We start from the raw sequence: 27,125 nt of genomic DNA, 5'->3' as shown, positions 1-27,125 counted from the left end.
ATCATTAGTAATGGGTTACATAAACATCCCATACCTCCTACATAATCCACTGAAAACACCACAACATCATTTCTGGGGTAGGCCTGTGAAAAACTCTGACTGATTATGAGGAAACATCAGATAAACAAATGGTAAGACATTCTACAAAATAATTGGCTTGTATTCATCAAGGTAATGAAAGACAAGAACACACTGAGGAACTGTTCCAGATTAAAAAAGACTAAAGAGATTTGACAACCAAAAATGTGGCTCATGATTTGGGATTTTCTTTTCCTAATAAAGGGCAGCGCTCAGAAAATGAGTGGCATTTGAATAACATCTCGGGGTTAGCTAACAGTATTGTCATAAGTGTTAACTTTTTAATTTTTATTATTTTCCAAGATAATGTTTTTATATTTAAAAAATGTACAACCTAGGTATTCAAGGGTAAAGGGACATTGTGGCTGCAACTTACTCAAATGGGTCAGAGAAAAAATGTATATAAATATATATATATAATTTCAATATTTAAATATATATATAATGATAAAGCAAATGTACATTTGAGGAATTTGGGTGGAAGTTACATGGGACTTCTTTATATTATTTCTGCAAATTTTCTTTCTTTTTTTAATTTTAGTCTCTACCTTTTTTATTTTAGAGACAGGGACTTGCTCTGTTGACCAGGCTGGAGGACAACAGCACAATCATAGTGTCACGGGATCCTTGGGGTGTCGCTTTTCCAGCTGGAAACCTCTGTGGTTGGTAGTGTCCTTGCCTGAGTTTGGCTCAGGCCCACTGGGCTCATTCTGCCCGCTTGGCCTGGCAGGCTGCACTTAGCTCACACTACTGGCCTAGATCCCACGTCTGCCAAGGGCCAGCCAGGCACACAGTGGCAAGGGGTGTGTGAGTGAACGCAGGGTCCAGCCACTGTGCACAGCCAGGTGTGCTGACTGCAGTGGGGCAGGCAAACCCATGCACCAGCACAGGCGTTGGCTCCATGCAAGGCTGCAGATGACCAGGTGTACCACTGTGGGAACCGAGGAACGTGGTGGTTCCTGGAAGCTTGGAGACACCAGGAACCACAGGGCCCCAAAGAGGGTGTCACAGCCCTGGCTTGGGGAGCCCCTAGGTCTGGCCTCCCCGAAGGGCTGCAGCTTTTCTCTCCTTGTCACTTGTAATGTAGTGAGCAGGGGGCGTGTTTCAGCTCTGTTTGTGTTACAGCTCTTTAAGTCCCACCATTAGGTGTTCACAAGTTCTTGTCCCATGTCCAGGAAGAATGAGGTATGTGGCCAACCGGAGGATGAGCAAGTCAGAGAGGAGCTTCACTGAGTGATAGAACAGCTCTCAGGAGACCTGGGGTAGCTCCTTTCTGCAGGCAGGTCATCCCCATGAGTGTCTAGCTCTCAGCAGAGAAGAGACGCACAGTGGGTAGCTCCTTTTCACAGGCAGGCTGTCTCAACATTGAGGAGACCTGAAGTGGGTAACTCCTTCCTGCAGCTGGTAGTCCCAATGTTGGCATGAGTCTGGCTGAGTTCAGGGTTTTTATGTGCTCAGAAAGGTTTTTCCCGGTGGGCCTGGAAAAAGCACCATCCAATTGGCCAAACCGTCATCAACGAAGTCTTCACTCTGGGCCATGGACTTCACCTGGAACTGGCAGCCCAGTCCCCACACTTCAGGCTGTTCCTGGCTTGAAGGTGGGGTTTCATCAGGGCCCTGGCCCTTTCTGCCCAGAAACCTGCCTCTTGCCATCAACATGCCATCCATGGTGCCCAGGCTCTTTGTGCTGAGGGGCACCTGCAGGCTTGGGCCAAGCTGCCCTCAGCCACCCTCACCATGCCTCCCTCCCATGCTCATCAGCACCCAAAGTCTGGAGGGGACAGAGACAGCAGGGGGCTGGTGTGTCAGCACCACCCTGGTCAGGTTGTGACAGCGCCCAGGCTCTGCCACAACTTTGCTCTGCACCTGAGCGGGCACTGGGAGTGGGGAGAGGTCAGGGAGTGGGAGCAGGTACTTCTGGGCTGGCAGGGGCGGGGGTTCCCAGGCCCCTGAAAGCCCAGAGACGTCCCAGTCCAGAGTGGGTGGCTGGGCAGCTGCAGCTGCGCCAGGGAGCATGTGGCTCCCACCCTACCAATTCAGTAGGAGGCAGGGCTCCTGCCTGTTCCCAGCCCACACCAGCTCTGTAGAGCATGCAGCCCTGGCCACGTCTCTCCTGCTGCAGCGAGCGTCTTAGCAGTGGCTGCTCCAGATGGGGCTGCTGCTGCCATCAATAGCTCACTGTAACTTTGAACTCCTGGGCTCAAGCAATCCTCCTACTTGGCCTCAGGAATCGAAAGAACTACAGGTGTGGCTAATTTTAAAGTTTTTTTTTTTTTTTTTTTTTTTTCCCAGCTTCTAGCTCTGTTGCCCAGGCTGATGGACAGTGGTGCAATCTCAGCTCACTGCAACCTTCGCCTCCCGGGCTCAAGTGATTCTCCTGTCTCAGCCTCTTGAGTAGCTGGGATTATAGGTGCGAGCCAATCTGCCTGGCCCTATTCCTGCACATTTTCTTTGGGTCTGAAATTATGTCAAAATTAAAATTAAAAAATAGCTTTAAAAAAAGAAAGTGTAAGTTGCTGGCTTCTGTTTGTAAGCATTTCTCTAGAGAAAAAAAAATAATTGTAGAGAATATCTTTATTGTTGAATATGTGAAACACAAAACTGAAAATAAAATCAACAAAAGCATTTTTTTTTTAGTTTTGGTGCTTATGTACAAGAGACACCAACTTGTGTTTCTGAATTTTAATCAAATCAATGCAACTATCAGTGCAACTGTCAGGTGAAGGTAATCAGAGACAAATTTTCAGATTTTTTTTTTTTTTTTTTTGAGACGGAGTCTTGCTCTGTTGCCCAGGCTGGAGTGCAGCGGTGTGATCTCGGCTCACTGCAAGCTCTGCCCCCTGGATTCATGCCATTCTCCTGCCTTAGCCTCCTGTGTAGCTGGGACTACAGGCACCCACCACCATGCCCAGCTAGTGTTTTTTGTATTTTTAGTAGAGACGGGGTTTCACTGTGTTCGCCCGGATGGTCTCGATCTCCTGACCTCATGATCTGCCCGCCTCGGCCTCCCAAAGTGCTGGGATTACAGGTGTGAGCCACCGCACCCAGCCTTTCAGAATTATTTTTTATGCTCCTTAACTTTTTCAGGATCAGCAGTCCCTGTATTTTTCTTTAAAACAATTTAAATAAGTATATGGATCTATTTCTTAGGGTAAAACACTCTGCACAAAACCATCTACAGTAAAGTGAGAGTCTCTCTTCTCAGCTCATACCCATCAGGACATTTTCTCAACCATGTCCTCCAATATTCTGTAAATATGACAAGAGACTTCATATCCTTATAATTTATTTTCTATTTACATTAGATAGAGCTGGTTTCTTTTGTTGGCAATCAAACACTTTTGACTAATAAAATTCCATTTGATTTTCTTAGTGACAATCCTAAGTAGTGCAAGTGTATCTCTGCCTTTCCAATATTTACATGTCCCATTTCTGTTTCTTATTATACATTGGCTGGACTCCCCAGGACAAATACATTGTAGAGGTGATAGCAGGCATTCTGGCTGGCTTGTTTCTCCACAGTTCTGAGCTCATCTGCTTTCTATCTTCCAAAAATTCCTAAAAATGTGTCTATTAGTATTTTCTTATTTATCAAGCTCCATGAAATTTAATAAATGCCTGTATTTGCAGGCTACCAACTGGGATCTCCTCTAAATAATGCATGAGCTATTAAGGGGAATGATGTGATCAAAGCCTTTGGTAAAGTTGGGAATATAGAAGGAATGTAGAATCTAGGTTGCCGTGAAGAGAAACTGGCGGTAGAAAGATCCTTAGGAAGTTATTCCAATAGTCTAGAGAAAAATGAATAGCAATGAGGATTCCCATTAAACAACTTTGAATGATCTGTTCCCACATCAAGCAAAAACTACGAAAACTGGAAGTAAGCCAAGAGCTAGATTTACTTGAAAATCTTTCTGAGCTCCCTAATGTATGTCCTGTGATTGGCTGTAATACTTATTCAGTATTCCTTTTTGGACCAATCACAGCCTATTTGTATAATAATTTATCTCTACATGTCTTATGTCCCCCATTATCCTATTACCCCCAGGAGGGAAAGATGAGTCTTTTATTATCTAATGTGTACTTAATCTGAATGTCATCACAGTGAGATCACTAGACAGCATGAAATTTGACTATAAATTAAACCATAAGGCAAACAGAAAAGAATACCTTCCTGATCAATGTGGAAACACATGGTTACCTTGTCTAACCATACTTTAGGTCAGAAATAAAGTTCTAAATTACTCTCTAAATGAGAATACTTTATTGGATTTTTAAAGGATCATTACTGCCTGAAGTTGTCACACAAATCATTTTAGTTCTTAGCTTAATTTTATAATCACAGACATTTAAAAATTCAGAGCCTTTGTTTTCAATGGTGAGTCCAATTAATTACTATTGAGATAAAAGAGAAATCTCATATTTATTCCATAGTAAAATACCAAGTAAGCCAGAATGTTTAACCTCTACTAAGCAAGAACTTTTTAAAAAATGCTGATTTTATAAAAAATGAAATTACCTATAAACAAGTAAATACTAATTAGTAATCACTAATATATTTTTCCTAATTATTTTTTTCTTTTTTTAAAGACAGAGTCTTACTCTGCTGCCCAGGTTAGAGTGCAGTGGTGTGATCATGCCTAGCTAATTAGCTTGGCTAATTAAATTTTTTTTTTTTTTTTTTAAGAGACAGGGTCTTGCCATGTTGCCCATGCTGATCTTGAACTCCTAAGATCAAGTGATCCTCCTGCCTCAGCCTTCCAAAGTGCTGGGATTATAGGCATAAGCCACTGCACCCAGCCCCTTAACCATTTTTAAGTGTACAGTTCAGTGGTATTAAGTACATTAACATTGTTGTGCAACTATCACCACCATCAGTCTTCAGAACTCTTTTCATCTTGCACAACTCAAACTCTGTATCCATTAAACACTAATGCCCCCTTTCCCTCCCTCCAGCCCCTGGCAACCACTGTTCTATTTTCTGTCTCTATGAATCTGACTACTCCTTGTACTTCACATAAGTAGAATCATACACCATTTGTCTTTTTATGACTGGTTTATTTCATGTAGCACAATGTCCTCAAGGTTCATATGTTGTAGACGGTGTCAGAATTCCTTCCTTTTTAAGGCTAACATTCCACTGTACGAGTATATCAAATTTTGCTTATCCATTCATCCACTGATGGACACTTGGGTTGCTTCCACCTTTTGGCTACTGTGAATAATGCTGCTATGAACATGAGTATACAAATATCTACTTGAGACACTGCTCTCAATTTTGTGGTAAATCTATAGTTAAGTTTTTGAGGAATCACCATATCATTTTCCATAGCAGCTGCACCATTTCACATTTTCACCAACAGTGCACAAGGGTTCCAGTTTCTCCACACCCTCATCAACCCTTGCTATTTTGTTTTTTTTGGACAGTAGCCATTCTAATGGGTGTGAGTAGGTACTTCACTGTAGTTTTAATTTGCATTTCCGTAGTGATTAATGATGTTGAGTATCTTTTCATGTGCTTATTGGCCATTTATATACCTTCTTTGGAGAAATGTCTATTCAAGTCCTTTGCCCATTGTTGAAATGGGTTTTTTGCTGGTTGTTGAGTTTTAGGAGTTCTCTATCTATTCTGGATATCAATTCCTTTAACAGATATATGAGTTGCAAACATTTTCTCTCATTTTGTGGGTTGCCATTTTACTGATAGTGTCTTTTAGTGCACAAACTTTAAAAATGTTCATGAAATCCAATTTGTCTATTTTTCTTTTGCTGCCTGTGTTTTAGGTGTTACATCCAAGAAATCACTGGCAAATCCAATGTCATGAATCTTCTGCCCTATGTTTTCTTCTAAGAGTTTTATAGCTTATGTCTTATATTTTGGTCAAAGATCCATTTTGAGTTAATTTTAGTATAAGTCGGTGTCCAACTTCATTCCTTTGCATGTGGCCAGTTTTCCCAGTACCATTTGTTGAAAAGATTGTTTTCCCCATTCAGTGGTCTTGGCATTCTTGTTGAAAACCAGTTGACCATATATGCAAGGATTTAATGCTGTATTCTCTATTCTACTCCATTAGTCTATATGTTTGTGTATTTTTCTTTTTATAGAGATGGGGGTCTCACTATAGTGCCTGGGCTGGTTGGCTCAAGTAATCCTTCTGCTTCAGCCTCCCGAAGTGCTGGGATTACAGAAGTGAGTCACCACACCTGGCCTATATGTCTTTTTTAATGCCAGTATCACAATGCTTTGTTTACTATAGCTTTGTAGTAAGTTTTGAAGTGAGGAAATGTGAGTCCTCTAGCTTTGCTCTTCTTTTTCAAGATTGTTTTGGCTATTTGAGGTCCCCTGAAATTCTAATTTTAGGATGGGTTTTTCTATTTGTGTGAAAAATGTCATTGGGATTTTGATAGGGATTGCATTAAATCTGTACATTGCTTTGGGTATTGACATCTTAATATTATCTTCTGATCCATGATCATAGAATGCCTTTCCATTTATTTATATCTTCTCTAATTTCTTTCAGAAATGTTTTATAGTTTTCATTGTACTACAAGTCTTTCATCTCTTCAGTCAATTTCTAAGCATTTTATCCTTTCTGATGCTATTGTAAATGGAACTGTTTTTGTAATTCCCTTTTTGGATTCATTGCTAGTATACAGAAATGCAATTAATTTTTGTGTATTGTATCCTGCTAAGTTGCTGAATTTGCTTATTAGTTCTAATAGATTCTCAGTGGAATCTTCAGAGTTTTCTATGTATAAGACCACTATCATCTGTGAACAGATAATTTTACCTCTTCCTTTCCAAGTAGATGACTTTAATTTCTTTTTCTTGCCTAATTGCTCTAAGACTTCCAGTAGTATGATGAATAAAAGTGGTGAAAGTAGGCATCCTTGCCTACTTCCTTATGTTACATGAAAAACTTCAGTCTTTTACTATTGAGAATGATGTTTGATGTGGGTTTTCACATATAGCTTTTATTATGTTGATGTAGTTTCCTTTATTTCTGGTTTATTGTTTTTAGGACGAAAGGATGTTCAATTTTGTCAAACGCTTTTTTTCTGCATAATGATCATTCTAGATGATTTAAATGACCATGTGGGGTTTCTCCTTCATTCTGTTAGTGTGTATCACACTGATTGATTTTGTATGTTGAACCATCCTTGTACTCTAGGAATATATCCCACTTGGTCATGGTATAGAATCCTTTTAATATGCTGCTGAATTAATTTTTCTAGGATCTTTTGAAGCTTTTTGCATTAATATTCATAAAGCATATTGATCTGTGGTTTTCTTTCCTTGTAGTGTCTTTGTCTGTCTTTGGTATCAGGGTAATGCTGGTCTCACAGAATGAGTTAGGGAGTGTTCCTTCTTCAGTTTCTTTTTGAAAAGTTTGAGAAGTATTGCTGTTAAATGTTTGGTAGAATTTGCCAGTGAAGCCATCCAGTTCAGGGCTTTTCTTTGTTGGGAAATTTAAAATTACTGTCTCAGTCTCATTTTCTTATTTCTTTGTGGTTTAGTCTTGGTAGATTTTGTGTTTCTAGAAATCTGTCCATTTGATCTAGGTTATCCAATTTGTTGGTGTACAAATGCCCATGGTACTCTCTTATAATCTTTATTTCTGTGGAATTGGTAGTAATGTCCCTACTTTCATTTCTGATTTTAGTAATTTGAGTCTTCTTTCTTTCTTAGTCCATCTAGCTAAAGGTTTGTCAATTTTGCTGATCTTTTCAAAGAACCAACTTTTGGTTTTGTTGATTTTCTCTATCATTTTTCTATTCTGTTTATCTAATATCTATTTTGATTATCTGCTCTAATCTTTATTATTTCCCTCCTTCCACTAGTTTTGGGTTTACTTTATTTTTCTTTCTCTAATCCCATAAGGTGTAAAGTTAGACTGTTGATTTGAGATCTTTCTTGTTTTTTAAATGTGTTTATAGCTATAAATTTCCCCCTTAGCATCGCTTCACTGAATTTGTTGTGTTCCGTAAATTTTGGTACCTTGTGTTTTTGTTTTCATTCATCTATATTTTATTTTTTGCTCAAAATTGTTAATCATACATTTTATTTTTTTTAAATTTTCAGGGTACATTCAGTAACGTAATATTCATATAATTTGTAAAAATCATATCAGTGTAATCGCTATATTCATCACCTTAAATCTTTCTTTTATTGTAGAAACATTTCAATTATTCTCTTCTAGCTATTCTGAAATACACAATTGATGATTGTAAACTATAGTCACATACTGATCTATCAGACAGATCTTACTTTTTTCTATCAAACTGTATATTTGGACCCATCAATCAACCTCTCTTCATATCCCCCTGAAGATTTTCCCCTCCTTTTTCTCCTAAAAGTCTTAGTACTTTACATTTTACATTTAAGTCTATGATTTATTTGGGTTAAAATTCTTAATTTTTTTTTTTTAGGTTTGGGGCACATGTGCAGGTTAACAAAGGCAAACTCATGTCACAGGGGTCTCACATACAGACCATTTCATCACCCAGGTACTAAACATAGTACCTGATAGTTATTGTTCCTAATCCTCTCCCTCCTCCCACTCTCCTCCCTAGATATAATTTTAACTTTTATTTTAGATTTGGGAGTACATGTGCAGGTTTGTTACATGGGCGTATTGTAACATGCTGGGGTTTGGGGTATGATTCATCCTGTCACCCAGGTATTGAGTGTAGCATAGAACCTGATAGTTAGAAACCCCTTCCCCGCTCTCTCCCTCCCCGCTCTAGTTATCCCCAGTGTCTGTTGTTCTCCCTATTGTGCCCATTGGTTCTCATTATTTTGTTCCCACTTATAAGTAAGAACATGTGGTGTCTGGTTTTCTGTTCCCACATTAGTTTGCTAAAGACAATGGCCTCCAGCTCCATCCATGTTCCTGCAAAGGACATGATCTCATTCTTTTTTATGGCCACATAGCATTCCATTATGTATATGTACCACATTTCCCTTAGCCAGTCCCAGTCCATTGATGGGCACTGAGGTTGACTCCATGTTTTTGCTATTGCAAACAGTGCTGCAATGAAGATATGTCAGCATGTGTGTTTATGGGAGAATGATTTACATTCCTTTGGGTATACACCCTGTAGTGAGATTGCTGGGTTGAATGTTAGTTGTTTTAAGTTCTTTGAGGAATTGCCACACTACTTTCTACAATGCTTTAACTAATTTACACTCCTACCAACACTAAATAAGCATTCCTTTTTTTCCACAACCTGACCACAGCATCTGTTATTTATTTATTTGAGACAGGGCCTTGCTCTGTCATCCAGGCTGGAGTGCAATGGCACAATCTTGGCTCACTGCAACCTCTGCATGCACTCCACCCCACCCTCCCCACCGAGGCCCAGGCTCAAGCGATCCTCCTGCCTCAGCCTCCCCAATAGCTGGGACTACAGGCACATGGCACGAAGCCTGGCTATTTTTTTGTATTTTTGGTAGAGAGGGGGTCTCATCATGTTGCCCAGGGTGGTCTTAAACTCCTGAGTTCAAGCAATCTCCCCACTTTGGCCTCCCAAAGTGCTGGGATTACAGGTGTGGGCAACTGTGCCTGACCTGGCTTTTTAATGCTAGCCATTCTAACTGGTGTGAGATGGTATCCCATTGTGGTTTTAATTTGCCCCTCCCCCCTTTTTTTTTGGAAACGGAGTCTCGCTCTGTTGCAGTGGAATGATCTCGGCTCACTGCAACCTCCGCATCCCAGGTTCAAGCAATTCTCCTGCCTCAGCCTCCCGAGTAGCTGAGATTACAGGCGCCTGCCACCATGCCCAGCTAATTTTTGTATTTTTAGGAGAGATGTGGTTTCACCATGTTGGCCAAGCTGTTCTTGAACAGCCTGTGATTTGCCTGCCTCAGGCTCCCAAAGCACTGGGATTACAGGTGTGAGCTACCACACTCAGCTGCATTTTGCTTATGATTAGTGATATTGAGCATTTTTTCATACGTCTGTTGGCTGCATGTACATCTTCTTTTGAAGAGTGTCTGTTCATGTCTTTGCCTGCTTTTTCACGGGGCGTTTTTTTGGTTGTAAAAGTTTTTTTGCGGGGGAGGGGTAGGGTTGGGGACAGAGTCTCACTCTGTCGCCCAGGCTGGAGTGCAGTGGCACGATCTCAGCTCATTGCAACCTTCACCTCCTGGGTTCAAGTGATTCTTGTGCCTCAGCCTCCCGAGAGCTGGGATTACAGGCATGTGCCACCATGCCCAGCTAATTTTTGTATTTTTAGTAGAGATGGGGCTTCACCATGTTGGCCAGACTGGTCTCAAACTCTGGACCTCAGGTGATCTGCCCACCTCAGCCTCCCAAAGTGCTGGGATTACAGGTGTGAGCCACCATGCCCAGGAGTCTGTAAGTCTTAAGTTCCTGATAGATTCTGGATATTAGACCTTTGTCAGATGTATAGTTTGCAAGTACTTTCTCCCATTCTGTAGGTTGTCTGTTTACTCTGTTATGTTTCTTTTGCTGTGCAAAAGCTCTAGTGATAACATTTGTCAATTTTTGCTTTTGTTGCAATTGCTTTTGGCATCTTCATCTTGAAATCTTTGCCAGCCCCTATGTCCAGAATGGTATTTTCTATTTTCCCTTGGGATTTCTTTTTATTTTTAATTTTCATGGGTACATAGTAAGTATATTTATGTGGTACATGATATCTTCTTTGATCTGCTGGTTAAGAGTGCTTTAATTTCCACAATTTTGTGAAATTTCCAGTTTTACTTCTGTTGTTATTTCTAATTTCATCCCATTGTGGTCAGAGAAGATACTTTGTATATTTATCTTTTGAAATCCATTGAGACTGAATTTGTGGCTGAAAATATGGTCCATCCTAGAAAACGTTCCATGTGGACTTAAGAAGAATGTGTATGCTGTTGTTGTTAGGTAGAGTGTCTTGTATATGTCTGTTAGATCCAGCTTGTTAATTGTGCTATGCAAGTCCTCTGTTTCCTTACTTATTTCTTGTTGGTTCTTCTATACACTATTGAGAGTGGAGTATTAAAGTGTCCAGCCATTATTGCAGAACTTTCTATTTCTCTCTTCAATTCAGTCCACTTTTGCTTCATATATTTTGATGATCAGGAATTAGGTAGATAAATATTTATAGCTGCAATTACTTGTTGCTGTCTGGAGCCTTTTATTAATATGTAATATCCTTCTTTGTCTCTTGTAATCTTTTTAAATTTCATGTCTATTTTGTCTCATATTAGTATAACTCTCTTTTGGTTACCATTGCACGGAATACTATCCTTTTCCATCCTTTCACTTTCAACTCTGGATCTAAAGTGAGTCTCCTGTAGACAGCATATAGTTGAATCATTTATTTATTTATTTATTTATGAGATGGAGTCTCGCCCTGTCGCCCAGGCTGGAGTGCAGTTGTGCGATCTTGGCTCACTGCAAACTCTGCCTCCCAGGTTCTTGCCATTCTCCTGCCTCAGCCTCCCGAGTAGCTGGGACTACAGGTGCCCGCCACCACGCCTAGCTAATTTTTTTGTATTTTTTTTAGTAGACATGGGGTTTCACGGTGTTAGCCAGGATGGTCTCGATCTCCTGACTTCATGATCCACCCACCTCAGCCTCCCAAAGTGCTGGAATTACAGGTGTGAGCCACCTCGCCCAGCCAAATCATGTTTTTTAAATCCACTCTGCCAATATTTGTCTTTTGGAAAGTTTAATCCATTTACATTTAATTACTTATAAGACAGGACTTAATTCTGTCATGTTGCTATTTGTTTTCCATGTGTCTTATCGCTTTTTTGTCCCTTATTTCTTGCACTACTATCTTCTTTTGTGTTTAGTTTTTTTTTTTTTTTTTTTTTTTTGTGGCGAAACATTTAAATTCCTTTCTCGTTTCCTTTTGTGTATGTCCTTTAGGTATTTTCTTATGGTTACCGTGGGGGATTACATTTAGCAACCTAAAGTTATAACACCCTAATTTGAATTTATACTAGCTTAACTTCAATAACAAAAGCTCTGTTCCTTTACTAGCTCTCCCCAACCTTTTCAGTTGTTATCACAAATTTACACATTGTCCAAAAACTTTTAATACTTTATTAAAAGTATTATTAGTTTTAGAAAGAGTAGTGATAGTTCTTTTTAAAAATGGCTTTGTTGGAATATAACTCATATTCCACACAACTCACCCATTCATCCATTTTTAGTATGTTCACAGAATTGTACAACCACCACCACAGTCAATTTTAATATACTTTCATCACCTGAATAAGAAAACATGTACGCATTAATAGTCCTGCTCTCCAGCCCTACCAACCACTAATCTACTTTCTGTCTCTCTAGATTTGCCTATTCTAGGTATTTTACATAAAATGGAATCATACAGTATGTGGTTGACTGCAATCAGCTTCTGTGACTTAGCATGTTTTCAAGATTCATCCATGTTGTAGTAAGTATCAGTACTTCATTCCTTTTTGTGGTTAAATAATATTCCATTATATGGATATACCACTTTAAAAAAATCCATTTATCAGTTGGTAGACATTGGGTTATTTCCACTTTTGGCTACTATGAATAATGTTGCCATAAGCATATTTTTGTGTGAATGTCTGTTTTCATTTCTCTTGGGTATATACCTAGGAGTGGAATTCTTGGGTCACATAACTCTGTTTAATATTTTGTAATATTGCCAAACTGTGTTCCAGAGCAGCTGCACCATTTTATACGGAGGACAGTTCCAGTTTCCCTACCTGCTCACCAACACTTGTTATTCTCTTTTAGAATATAGTCATCATAGGGTATTGAAGTGGTAACTGGTTGTGGTTGTTTATTTGACCTCGGCCTGTGCTATAGTTTAAATATTTGTCCCCTCCAAATCTCATGTTGAAATTTAATCCCCAGTGTTGGAGGCAGGGCCTGGTGGGAGGTTTTGGGTCATGGAGGCAGACATCTCATGAATGGCTTCATGTCATCCTCATGGTAATGACTGACTTCTCACTATTAGTTTCCATAGGATCTGATTGTTAAAAATAGCCTGGTGCTTCCTCCTCTCTTTTTTTCCTCCTTTCTTGTCACATGATGCTTGTTCTTCTTTCCCTTCTACCATGAGGGGAAGCTTTCTGAAGTCCTTACCAGAAGCAGATGCTGATGCGATACTTCTTGTACAGCCTGCAGAACCATGAGCCAAACAAACCTCTTTTCTTTATAAATTACCCAGCCTCTAGTATTCCTTTATATTACAGCAATGCAAAATGGACTAAGACAGCTTGATTAAAAATGATTTCATTATAATTGCAGCAACATATATCATACATATATTACATGTATTGTTAAAAGATCCAAATAAAAAGAAAAAATTGATAATAAAATGAAGCCAAAAGAACATTAAAAGATATATAAAAATGAATGCCAGAACACCATGTACAAGGACTAATGCTGGACTGTGAAATCATTTGGTTTAGTTCCTAGGGTCATGATGCTTTTGAAATAAAAATACTTTAGTAACTCAAGTGAAGCTCAGTTTTCCATGGATTTAAGAGATGAAAAGGAGAGCCATGATCCAAATTACAATAAAGTTAAAATTGCATAAATTTTATACTCCTAGGCCTCAAACTGTATAAAACAAAGGAGTTTAGGCCAATAACAGCCTTTATTTTATTTTCACTGCCTGAAGTTCATAGAGCAATAGTTTTTAAATTTTATTTTTAATTTTTTTGGAGAGACAGGGTCTCACTCTGTCACCCAGGCTGGGGTGCAGTGGTGTGATCATGGATCACTTCAGCCTTGACCTCCTGGGCTCAGGTGATCCTCCTGCCACAGCCTCCTGAGTAGCTGGGAGTACAGGCACATGTCGTCACACCTGGCTAATTTTTTAATTTTTATTTTTCTAGAGACAAGGTCTTACTATATTGCCCAAGCTGGTCTTAAACTCCGGGCTTCAAGCAGTCCTCCCACCTTGGCCTCCCAAAGTGCTGGGATTATAGTCAGGAGCCACTTCTTCTGACATCAAAAGCTTTTTATACTTCTCTGATGGCAACACATGGTGAGAAATATTTCACATAGTGAACCAGCATATACACACACACTTGTATTTATGTGTATGTAACTAAACCAAGTATTTTGAGAAATAAACTTACTACTAGAAATGCATTCATAATATATAGTTAAAATTAAAAAAAAAAAAAGAAAGCAAAGCAAAACAACTTTCCTGGTCCTGAGTCACTAAATTGTGCATTATCACTTGTAATTTTAAAAACAGTGACTTAGCCTATAAACAAGGGGAAAAGTAAATAAATGCATGATATGAGTTAAATCATGACTATCAAATCCCAAACATTCTATAGAATAGTTCCAATGTTGTAGGTGTCCAATGCGGTATTTCATGAACACAAAAATTGATTCAAAGTGTAGACACTCAAAGTGAAATGTAAATATATTCGAGCTAAGGTCAAATAGAGAAAATGGAACTCTGACATTCACTGGTATCTTAGCAGCTGTAAGAATAGTATTTCAATGGTCTTTTTATAGTTCAATGACATGTTTGTTCAGTGGGATAGACATTTCATATGGAATTGTTTTGTTTATATAAAATGGATCTGGTTAGCTCCTCTCAAACACAAGCTATATAATTAAAGTACATTTTTGTTTTAATATAATTTGATAATCAAAGAATATACCCAAAATATAGAAATATAAAAACTGACAACACAGAACAGCATTTCCTAATTTTTTTTAGACTGGAACATTCCTTTTATAATTTTATATAATTTTCAAAAACTACTTAGGTATTAAATTTTTCTTTTCTTTTCAGACAGAGTCTCACTCTGTCACACAGGCTAGAGTGCACTGGCACGATCTTGGTTCACTGTAATCTTTGCCTGCTGGGTTCAAGCAGTTCTCCTGCCTCAGTTACCCAAGTAGCTGGGACTACAGGCGTGCGCCATCACGCCTGGCTAATTTTTGTATTTTTTTTTTTTTGTAGAGATGAGGTTTCACTATGTTGGCCAGGCTGGTCTTGAACTCTTGACCTCAAGTGATCTGCCCACCTCAGCTTCCCAAAGTGCTGAGATTATAGGCCTGAGCCACCACACCTGGCCTAAAACTTTCATTTTATCATTTTTATATGGTATATAACAAAGGAATGTTGAAGTAAAATAAAACACAATTTGCTGAGAAATTCAAAATTACAAACCATGCCCTAAAATATACATTAAAATGTAATCAATGGATATAGTATAAAAGTGGGTTAAATAGTTTTTATGACCTGATAAATCTCCCACTTTGTGTTTTTAAAAAACTCCTCCAGCCTCAGCAACCAAACAAGACCCTGTCTCAAAAAATATTAAACAATAAAAATAGAAAACTCAACTGATTTATTTTTATTTCTTATTTTAATTTAAAAATGCTAAGACACAATTTTACCCTACACTTCTTAGCAAAACCAAAAACAGATAAAATTATTTTGAAAGCTAAAGTCTATACTAAATAATACTGTAATTATATTTTCTCATTTAACATAGTGCTCAGAAACATTAAAACCATCTTAACTTGCTTTCAAGATTTAATTAAAAAGAAAATTTTGGGCCAGGCACAGTGGCTCACGCCTGTAATCCCAGCACTTTGGGAGGCCGAGGTGGGTGGATCACGAGGTCAGGAGATTGAGACCATCCTTACTAACACGGTGAAACCCTATCTCCACTAAAAATACAAAAAAATTAGCTGGGCGCGGTGGCATGCGCCTGTAGCCCCAGCTACTCGGGAGGCTGAGGCAGGAGAATGGTGTGAACGCGGGAGGCAGAGCTTGCAGTGAGCTCAGATTGCGCCACTGCACTCCAGCCTGGGCAACTGCACGAGACTCCGTCTCAAAAAAAATAAAATAAAATAAAATAAATTTTTGATTCAATGAATGTAATTTGTAAATCAGGAGATCAGATGGATATAAATGTGCAGAATTGTCATTTTTCTGTTCCTTCTGAACTATATAATTCAGCATGTGTTTCTTATGATTCCTCTCTATAATCTATATATGTAACGAAGATGAATTAAACAATACATGAATAAAAATTTAAACTGCATATGGCCAAAATGACCATGGTGGCTAAGAGGCTTTAGTAGACTTATAGGCACCCTGAATCTCCCTACTAGGCAGTCACTTGATTCACATGATTTGAAAGCTCTGAAATGGTTCAACAGTTTTACAATTATTTGTAAAATAATTACAGATATAAAAAAATCAGTACAGTTATCTCTTGCTATACATGAGGCATTAGTTCCAAGCCCACCTACAGGTACCAAAATCTGTGCATACTCAGGTCCTATAGTTGGCCCCGCCAAACTTGCATATACCAACAGTCGGCCTTCCCTATACATAGGTTTCACATCTTGCTAATACTGTACTTCCTCCCTTCCTACCTCCCTTCCTCCCTTCCTCCCTTTCCTCCTTCCCTCTTTTCTTTCTTTCTCTCTTTCTCTCTCTCTCTTTCTATTATTATTTCAATAGTTTTGGGGGAGAAAATATGGTACGTTCAATCTGCTTTTGGTTGAAAAAAAAATCCATGTAAGAGTAGATCTGCACAGTTCAAACACACATTCTTCAAGGGTCAACTGTAATTGAAATGAGAAATTGATAGAGATAGCATTCTGGCTTTTATGATATAAGCTCCTGGAACCCTTACTAGGAAAAACTACCATATATTAAAACGTTGAACAAACCCTCAGCAGAGGTTCCTTCAAACTGGGCAATGCCCAAGCTTGGGTAAAGGTCAAGGGGGCTCTGGGCCTATGTGAACATGCTAGAATTGGGAAACCAGGTTACAAAAGGGAGATAAGAGATATGAAACCTTTCAGATGAGTACAGGTATTATAATGCTACATCTGCACTGTAAGACATGCTGGTGAAGGGATTTAGCCTACACTGCATTTGGCTCTAATGGCCCAATGAGCAGTATTCCTTATCTTGTCTTGGTTCTGTGTAGTGCTGTCCTCTCTCCCCTACCCAGCCTGGATTTTTTGCTCTAAATTTACACACTCTTAAGCTAAACTCAAACTCCATGAGGTGATGATCTGGTTCAGGTAAATCAATAAGATGTCAATGCTTAAGAAATATAATCTAGGCGTGGTGACTCATGCCTGTAATCCCAGCACTTTGGGAGGCTGAGGTGGGCAGATCACCTGAGGTCAGGAGTTCGAGACCAGCCTGACCAACATGGAGAAACTCTGTCTCTACTAAAAATACAAAATTAGCTGGGCATAGTGGCGCATGCCTGGAATCCCAGCTACTCGGGAGGCTGAGGCAGGAGAATTGCTTGAATCTGGGAGGCGGAGGTTGCGGTGAGCAGAGGTCGCACCATTGCACTCCAGCCTGGGCAACAAGAGCGAAACTCCATCTCAAAAAAAAGAAAAAAAAAAAAGATATAATCTACCTGGGCATGGTGGCTCATGTCTGTAATCCCAGCACTTTGGGAAGCTGAGGCAGGAGGATCACTTGAGCTCAGGAGTTTGAGACCAGCCTGGGCAACATAGTAAGACCTTGTCTCTACTAAGAATTAAAAAATTAGCCAGGTATGGGCCAGGCACAGTGGCTCATGCCTGTAATCTCAACATTTTGGGAGGCCGAGGCGGGCGGATCACCTGAGGTCAAGAGTTCGAGACCAGCCTAGCCAACATGGTGAAACCCCATCTCTACTAAAAATACAAAAATTAGCCAGGGGTTTGGTGGTGTGTGCCTGTAATCCCAGCTACTCGGGAGGCTGAGGCAGGAGAATGCTTAACCCGGGAGGCGGAGGTTGCAGTGAGCTGAGATAGTGCCCTTGCACTCCAGCCTGGGCAACAGAGTGAGACTATCTTAAAAAAAGAAATTAGCCAGGTATGGTGGCACAGGCCTGTAGTCCCAGGTACTCCAAAGGCCGAGGCAGGAGCATCACTTAAGCCCAGGAGTTTGAGGCTGCAGTGAGCTATGATCACACCACTGCACTCCAGCCTGAAAGAGTAAGACCCAGCCTCAAAAAAAAAAAAAAAAAAAAAAAAAAAAAGAAAGAAAAAAGAAATACAATCTAAGGCCCTTCAATATAAGTATTAAAAACTAAGAAAAAAAAACCCTATCTACTGTAATGCTATGTCACTATACATTTCACTGTATGAAGCTAAAAAAAGAAAGGCTGTAACTGCTTAATAATGGGTTTACTTTAACTTCTGTAAAGACAAAATAGCTATTGACAACAAGATGGATAATAATAATCAGTGATTTAGAAAGCTAAATTTCCACTGACTTCAACTTCTAAAACAGTGGTCTATTTTTTTTTTTTTGAGACAGAGTCTTACTCTGTCGCCCAGGCTGGAGTGCCGTGGCGCGATCTCGGCTCACTTGCAACCTCCACCTCCCTGGTTCAAGCGATTCTCCTGCTTCAGCCTCTTCAGTAGCTGGGACTACAGGCACCTGCCACCACGCCCAGCTAATTTTTTGTATTTTTAGTAGAGACGGGGTTTCACCATGTTAGCCAGGATGGTCTCGATCTCCTGACCTCATGATCCGCCTGCATTGGCCTCCCAAATAGTGGTCTATTTTTTTTTTGCTATCCTCTTAAAGGGTAGACAATAAGTCAGAGTGACTTGTTTTTTGAGCTTGTCCTCGTAACTGTCAAAATGAGAGCTTGAATTTAAAACAAAGCTGACTTTCCAGGAAATCAAGAATTCACAGCAACATAACTTATCTACACATAGAAATTTTCCTTAAGACAATGTATCTGTCACTAAAAATAGCAGATATTTTTATTTAACATTAATAAAATTAACAGAGGCACTTTAAGAAAAAATGGCCCTCTACATTCATTGCTAAGTGACTTCTATTGCTACACTATGTATTATGTTACTTTGCATTCCCATATTAAAGCCTGAGTTCTTTATACTGAGCCTTTAGCACATCACATTTAGTTATTCAACAATTCTTTAGTTCAGTTTAATTAAAATACTGGATGGATTCTATGAATCTATGAAGTAGATTAGTAGACACAGAGATTATCAAGACATATTCCCTACCCTTAAGAACTCATATAGTATAATGTAATATAAGAAAGTCTCCTTTACTAAAAACTAAGGAATTTTATTGGATGAATGACATACAAATAAAAAAATTATAAATACTGAGCTTAGATAAGGAACCCGTTGAATACCACTTATCTCGTTGAGTTGGCTTTCTATAGTTTCAATGTGTTTTCATTACTTTGCCAGGGGTCTAAGTCCAGTTCTAGGTCCTTGGGGCACTCTTTTCATGATGGCTGCACATCCAACTCCAGATAGAAACTGTGTTCTACAAAATACTCAACTGAACCACAGACCATGTGCTTCTCTGAAACCCTTTAATACATTATTCTTAAGCCCTTTTAACTTGAGTAAAGTCCAACAACTGTTATTTTTGCTGTTTTGGCTTGACTTACTCTATCTCACTGTTTTCTATACCCATAGGCCAGTAATTCCCAACTTTTTGTTCATCTAGACACAGTGCAAGATAAGTACAGCAATATCCTCCTGTGGGCGTAAGCAGAAGTTGTATGTGCTGTGTATCCCACATAAAACTTGAAGGCAAGGCTGAGAACCTCTCTTCCAGTTTGTGCTCAGAGAAATCTACTTCAACTCCCACCATAGCCTCTGTGTGCAATTAACCTTAAATTATCTCGTTTTTCTATACCAAAATTTTCAATTCAGCAACCTCTATGCCACCATGACTCTACTTTTTATTTATTTATTATTTTTTGGAGACAGGGTCTCACTTTGTCACCCAGGCTGGAGTGCAGTCACACGATCATAGTTCACTGCAGCCTCAAACTCCTGCACTCAAGGGATCTTCCTGCCTCAGCCTTCCAATTAGCTAGAACTACAAATGTATACCACCATGCCCGGCTAAATTTTTGTATTTTTTGTAGAGATGGGGTCTTGCTATGTTGCTCAGGCTGGTCTCGAACTCCTGACCTCAGGAAATCCTCCCACCTCGGCCTCCCCAAATGCTGGGATTATCAGCATTAAGCCACAGTGCCGGGCTCTTCTTCATTTTTTACCCGACTTCTTACTGTGTCATTACTTCTGGTCCATCATTAAATTATTATTCCCAAATGCACATTTCCATCTCAGAAGAGAATCTGAACAATTAAAGTCATCATATTTAGGGAAGTGATTTATCCATCAGTTATGCATATAGATAAATATCATAGACTATCACACGTAGGTACATACATATACATCTTCAGACACATACTTCTGTCCTTTTCTGTACTAGACTCTGCTACCTTCCTACCTCTTCAGCCTTATTTGGAATCTAGCTAGGTAACAAGGAGGAATCCCTTAGTACAGATAATGCACAAAGCAGATATTATGCCAGTGGATAATGAAGGATCATTTACTATGCCATAATGAGAGAATCCTCTGATAAGCCACTGGACTTTTTAGATACAATCATAGGAAGAGAATGTGATGGGTCTTTATGAAATCCAAAAATGACTTAAAAAACATAAGGTAACTTTACAAATAAGGCATGCCAAATAATAGAAAACATTTTATATATGGTTTTTATAATTTAAAAAGTAACTCTTTAAAGCAGCTATTCTAGATGATATTGAATAATTCTGTCACCATGTATTTTTCTCATGTATGGATTATTACACTGAAGTACATCACTACTGAACTATCCATTAGAAATGCCTAACACATGAAGAAGAGTAAAAAATATTTGTATAGTCTTAGGTATAGCCTTTCTCCATGTACCGGGGGTAACTTGGATAGAATTTTTAAAACTTAAACAAAACAATCTCCTGCATGTGTTTGGTATGAAAAGACCACAACTTTAAATACAGCTAGAAGTATTTTGGCAACTTTAAGTAAGAAACATGAAATATATTTTTCATAATGATTACTGGATTAACTAGATTGATAGCATTACTTTTCCTGGAAAACTAGGCTTTAATTTTAAATGTGAACTACACTTTTTATTTATAAAAAAAGTTTTTGCCATTCCAATACATCAGTGTCATAAACACAAACTACAAATACAGTCTAGTTAAATAAAAACTTTTACATACGTGAGAGTTGTTTCCATTCTCGAGACTTGTTCAAGGTCTTCATCAGGGTCCTTGAATCCAGTAAAGGAGTAATAAGACTTGTCCCATTTGATGGGCCTGTCAGGCATCCTTTTAGCTTCTTTGAGAGGCTGGGTATGCACATTAGTATTCAAGCTTTGGATATGTTCAATAGATAAACTGCAGGAGTTGAGAATATATAATACTGTGCTTAGCAGATCTCTGGTGTGCAAAGTAAATTTGACTGCTCGAAATCCTAGAGAATATAATTCCCCCAAACAATTAATACAGATGATTATTTGCTTTATTTCAACATGTATAAAATCAAAATCTTTGAAAACATTCTATTACTGATTTAAATTTGTCCTATTAGCAAATCACCTGTAAATAGAAAAATGACTTCCCTTCTCTAAAACTATACCACACAATGTTTTACCTTCGTGAACTCCTTCAATCATCAGCTCCATTTTCTAGTTTGGTTCCAGTGACCAAACCCATCCCAGCCCAACAAGGGGATTCAGAATATTCTCAATTCTGTCGATAAATCTGGTCTCTTAAGAGAGAGAAAAGCTCTCCTATAAGCAGGTGTACACCAAAGATAGTTTCTAGTGGAGACAGGAGAATACAGGTGTACACTGTGACAGCGGTTCAGGTAAGAGGGGCCATATAATCTAGTCTCAGTGGTCACAGAAACCCATCTTGAATTTTCTCTATGATTGAAGGAGATGGTCCTCATACTTGCTCACTTGACTAGGTAGTAACCCAATATTTTCAGGAATGATTTAAAATTCTCTAGTTGTTTAAAAGTTACTCCTGTAATCCCAGTACTTTGGGAGGCCGAGGTGGGTGGAATATGAAGTCAGGAGTTCGAGACCAGCCTGACCAAGATGGTGAAACCCCATCTCTACTAAAAATACAAAAATCAGCTGGGCGCAGTGGTGGGCGCCTGTAATCCCAGGTACTTGGGAGGCTGAGGCAAGAGAATTGCTTGAACCCGGGAGGCGGGAGTTGCAGTGAGCCGAGATTGTGCCACTGTACTCTAGCCTGGGTGACAGAGCAAGACTGTTTCAAAAAAAAAAAAAAAGTTACTGATTTTGATGTTGGGTAATCATTGGACTAAGGTAAGTAATCTAAATTGTTAAGTCATCAATAAAAAATCCACTGGTTTTGTTTTTTTTCTTTTCTGGGTGTTAGGCATGGTTCCAGCTTAATTTACATATCTTTTCAACCAACACTACCACCAACTATGCCATTATCATTTCTCCTGTCAAATGTGAAGGAACATAGATTAAGAATGAAGCCAGGGCTTAAATCTGAGTTGATACCAAGCCAAAAATTTTCTCCATACAACATGCTGACTCTTTGCTTTTAAAAAAAATTTTTAATTGGTTTTGAAAATTAAAAGCAAAAGTCTCCTGTTAGCAGGCATACAACTTTACCATCTTTACTTGAGGTAATCACTATTAATAGGTACATATTCTTCCAGACCTGCTCTATCCAAGATGGTAGCTACTAGGACAGTGGCAATTTAAAATTAAATTGATGGAAATGAAATAAAAATTTAAAATTAAGTTCTTTGGCCACATTGGCCACATTTCAAGTGCTCAATAAGCACAAAGGGCTAGGGCCTGCCATATTAGATGATGCAGATATGGAACATTTCCCTCATTACAGAAAGTTCTCTTGGGCAGCACTGTTCTTTGACTTTTTCCATCTATGTGCTTGTATGTGTGTACCACATATGAGGCCAGGGCAGTGGTTCATGCCTGTAATCCCACCACTTTGGGAGGCTGAGACAGGTGGAGCACTTGAGGCCAGGAGTTTGAGACCAGCCTGGCCAACATGGTGAAACCGTGTCTTTACTAAAAATACAAAAATTAGCTGGGTGTGGTGGTGTACTCCTGTAATTCCAGCTACTCAGGCGGCTGAGGCAGGAGAATTGCTTGAACCCAGGAGGTGGAGATTGCAGTGAGCGAAGACTGTGCCACTGCGCTTAAGCCTGGCAACAGAGCAAGACTCTGCCTCAGAAAAAAAAAAAGTATTTGCAACTTTTGTGATGACAGACACCACAATTCAAATCATTCTCACAGATACACGTTCTGCTTGCCACACCAACTTATGAGATCCAGAACATGCCAACTAAGAAATACTTTTTTTTTGTTCAATAATTTGGGGAAACTTAGAACTACTGGCAAGGGAATTATTCTAGTCAGTGAAGGAGGAAAGGAAAACCCAAACTGCTGCATTGGAGGTTAAGAAAAAATAGCTCATCCTCAGAAGTGCACAATCAAGGAGTAAATCTGTTTCTATCTCAATTTATCAGCTTCATTATTTAATCCAACGTAAGAGTTACTATATAGTAAGGACAGCCTGTACCACACTGCAAATATCCTTTACTGGTTCCTCAGGATACATTCCGAGAAGAATTTTGTGGCTTTGGGGAGAGAATGCCAAGTTGCAGAGTTTGTAGAGTTTGCACTAATTTATATACCCATCAATAATGTGGGAAAATGTATTTTTACCATTCATGGGTATTACCAGCAAAAAAAGAAAAAAAATAATGGGCAAAATATACTGCTTAATTATTTCAGTTTGCGTTCGAATACTGAGGCTAAAGATTTTTTTTTTTTTTTTGAGACAAGGTCCCACTCTGTCACCCACGCTGGAGTGCAGTGGTGCCTACCATCTTGCCTCACTGTAACCTCTGCCCCCTGGGCTCAGGTGATTCTCCTACCTTAGGCTCTCGAGTAGCTAGGACTACAGGCATGTGCCACCACACCTGGTTAATTTCTTGTATTTTTAGTACAGACAGGGTTTCACTATGTTGCCCAGGCTAGTCTGGAACTCCTGGACTCAAGCAATTTGCCTGCCTCAGCCTCTCAGAGTGCTGGGATTATAGGTGTGAGCCACCATGCATGGCCTAAAGATTTTTATATACTTAACTGACATTTATATGTGTTATTTCTTGAACTGTCTATTCATTGTCTTTGTCCATTTTTGGAATGGAGCTACTCTGGTTCATTTTTAATTTGTAAAAACTCTTTATGTATAGCATCATCTTTTTGTCATATATGCTATATCTTTTCTCCCATTTCTAGTTTAATTTTTTCTGTACCTTTTACTTTTTTTTTTTTTTTTAATGACAGTCTCGGCCAGGTGCGGTGGCTCATGCCTGTAACACTAGCACTTTGGGAGGCCGAGGTGGGCGGATCACGAGATTAAGAGATCAAGACCATCCTAGCCAATATGGTGAAACCCTGTCTCTACTAAAAATACAAAAATTAGCTGGGCGTGGTGCCGCGTGCCTGTAGTCCCAGCTACTCAGGAGGCTGAGGCAGAAGAATTGTTTGAACCCGGGAGGCAGAGGTTGCAGTGAGCCAAGATTGCTACACTGGACTCCAGCCTGGCGACAGAGCAAGACTGCGTCTCAAAAAAAAAAAAAAAAAAACAACAACAAAAACCAAAAAAAACAGTCTTGCTGTCTTGTCCAGTTGTCCAGGCTAGCCTCAAACTCCTGGGTTCAAGGGATTCTCCCACTTCAGTGTTCTGTGTAGCTGAGAGTACAGGCTTGTGTCACCATGCCCAGCTTTAAGCTATTTTTGTTTAAGAAATCATTCAAAGTTAACCATTAACTGAAAGTAAAGGATTCTGTTTTTACTCAGCCAGAGCTGGCTACAGCTATTTGTCTTCGCATTAATCCACAGAAAGCTCTTAGTAAATCTCTAACTTGTTTTAAAATTTATTCTAATAACAACATTTACTTCCTCACGAACCACCAAAAAGATATGGAGCTGAAGAAATAATTTCAGCCTTTAAGGATTTCAATGTATTAATAATGCTAAAGGCTCATAAAATTTCAGTAATGAAAATCACTAGTAAACATTTTACCTTATTACCATCTTAATTATCCAAAGCTGATTAATGATTTCTAGTGTTCTAGAAATAAAAATTTTTTAAAAACCTACTTGATTTTAATTTCATAATCAGGTAAACATGTTACAGAAGTAAAAATGTTTTAAATCTTTGTCAGAGGGCCAATCTTTGTTATAAAGGCAAAAGGAAAAATGATTAATTACAATATTTTAAAAGAAGAATTAATAGATAATGTCGTATACAAATCAAAACACTGGACTAGGAATAAGGAGACATTAGTTCTAGTACCAGCTCTGTCCCTAATTTGCTGTGTGAAACTTTCTAAGATTTCCACTAAGCTTTTAAATTCAATTTACTCTTTAACTCCATGTATATTCAATATTTAAGACAAATCCAGCTGATGGTGGTAGCAGAAGAAGTAGTTGTAGCTGTAGGAATGAGCTTGACTCTCTCAACCACATACAAATAAAAACAGATTGATGATAATATTTTTATTTTAACAACTATAAAGGATATAATCTGCCTCTAAAAATTCCATCTGTCCTCCTGGAGAAATCATGAAACCTAAGTAGACCACTATATATTAAGTAAGACGTTATTTAATTCCTAGCCTAATCTTGACCCTAACAGGAGCATATATCTATTAAAAATATTTATGAGTATTTGATTTTACACTAGTAACAATATATCTCAGTTGCTTGAGACTCTCATGGCTAAGAACAGCACATTCACAATGTATTTAAACTTTCAAATAGAATTGTGTCACTTAGAGTGATCAACATGCTTATTATTCATTATTTACAGCATTCTTCAGTATAGCTGTTCCTTCACAAATGGGCTATGAGTTGACTTTCTGTCTTTAAATATTGAAGAATAGGGCTATTTTTAATAAAACTCTACATCAGAGGTAAATGGAGAAACTGCCAAGAAAAAGAATTTGTGACTCCTGATCTCCCATATTCAATTATGAGAAAATAAAAGGTAAGAGATCGTATACTATCAAATACTAGTCCCTGGAGAGACTGGGTGAGGCGTTGTCTTCAACATACTTCAGCATTCTTCAGATCAAGCTCTTCCTCCTTCCATTTGAGGTCCTGAGAGCCATAGGAAGGTGAGGTGTAAATTAGGGATCTTCCATGTGAGTGGCCTCTACACAGTTCTCCAGCTCTTTCATTTTAATAAATGAACACCCAAAAGTTAAAGGTCACACAGCTAGGTCACTGGCAGAGCTAGAAACAGATTTTAGATCTCAAAGACCTATCAAATTCTGAGTTTTATAGCAGTTTGTTTCAAAAAAAAATTACAGTGTATCCTGTTTTAGCCTTAACTCACAGAAAGCACTGACTCTTTAAATTGTCTTAAGTTCATACTAAAAATATATTTATTTCCTCAAGGATCATCAAAAGCATGTATAATTAGAGAAATGATAGGCCTTTAGTGACCTTAACCTAAATATTTGTCCTTAATTTTAAATATGGAAAAGCAGTGACAAAAGGCAGTGAAAAGGTGGCTGTCTACTAAGATCAATTGGATTTTAGAAGCAGCATAAAGTTGGAGTTAAAAGACCTGGGTTCAAGACTTATATTCTTTCTCTCTGGTCTTGGGAAAGGCACTGAACATCACTAAGTTACAATTGGGTAAATACTTCCAGCTTCAGAGTATTCGGAGGACTAAATAAGAGAATGCAAGCTGTAGTTTTTAGAAATACATATTGTTTGGACATGTTTAACACTTAAAATAACACTGAACTGGGAAGAGGACAAATAGGAACACTTTAGTTTTAGAAACAAAAAAGTTTAAACATGTAAAAAAATCACTTGTTCAAACATATGCAGCTAGGAATAGAATCTAATTCTAGGAAAACAATCAATTAAATGCTATTTTTTTTTATCACCAAAGTTTTGATCCAAAGGTATTCTGACAATGTCAAAATTAATGAACACATTTAACATGAAGCTTGCAAGGGACACACCAGAAATAAAAAACGTACCGGAAGTACTAAAAGGTTCCTGGCCATCAGAGGAACTCTGGTCTGTTTCTCTTACATAAAATGTAAGCTGAATTGGTTTCAAAGACTTGAAGCCTGGTTTCTGGAGGTTTTCTAAGTAGACACTTAACCTTTTAAGAGAATTTTCATTGATTTCCTGGA

The 27,125-nt window shown here is 38.6% G+C and overlaps 1 protein-coding gene across 12 annotated transcripts in view; it reads right to left on the bottom strand.

Moving 5' to 3' along the window:
* The window catches only part of LOC105480306 (T cell activation inhibitor, mitochondrial), a 79,112-nt gene that overhangs the window by 29,097 nt on the left and 22,890 nt on the right, over positions 1-27,125 (bottom strand). For 9 of the 12 annotated variants that reach the window (XR_011620019.1, XM_011738932.3, XM_071091539.1 and 6 more), the window contains 2 exons: positions 26,967-27,120; positions 21,107-21,359 (listed from right to left, as the gene is read on the bottom strand). Coding sequence is in view for 11 of the 12 variants with exons in the window: in XM_011738932.3 (XP_011737234.1) it covers positions 21,107-21,359; positions 26,967-27,120 (407 nt within the window). In the remaining variant the exon portion in view is untranslated. Of the gene's footprint in view, positions 1-21,106; positions 21,360-26,025; positions 26,049-26,966; positions 27,121-27,125 lie in introns of those variants that run through there. The other 3 variants (XM_011738936.3, XM_011738937.3, XM_071091542.1) reach the window with 2 other exon arrangements.

This window comes from Macaca nemestrina, chromosome 2, assembly GCF_043159975.1.
Source record: "Macaca nemestrina isolate mMacNem1 chromosome 2, mMacNem.hap1, whole genome shotgun sequence".
NCBI classification, from domain to species: domain Eukaryota; kingdom Metazoa; phylum Chordata; class Mammalia; order Primates; family Cercopithecidae; genus Macaca; species Macaca nemestrina.
This window is presented reverse-complemented; position numbering and strand designations above follow the sequence as displayed.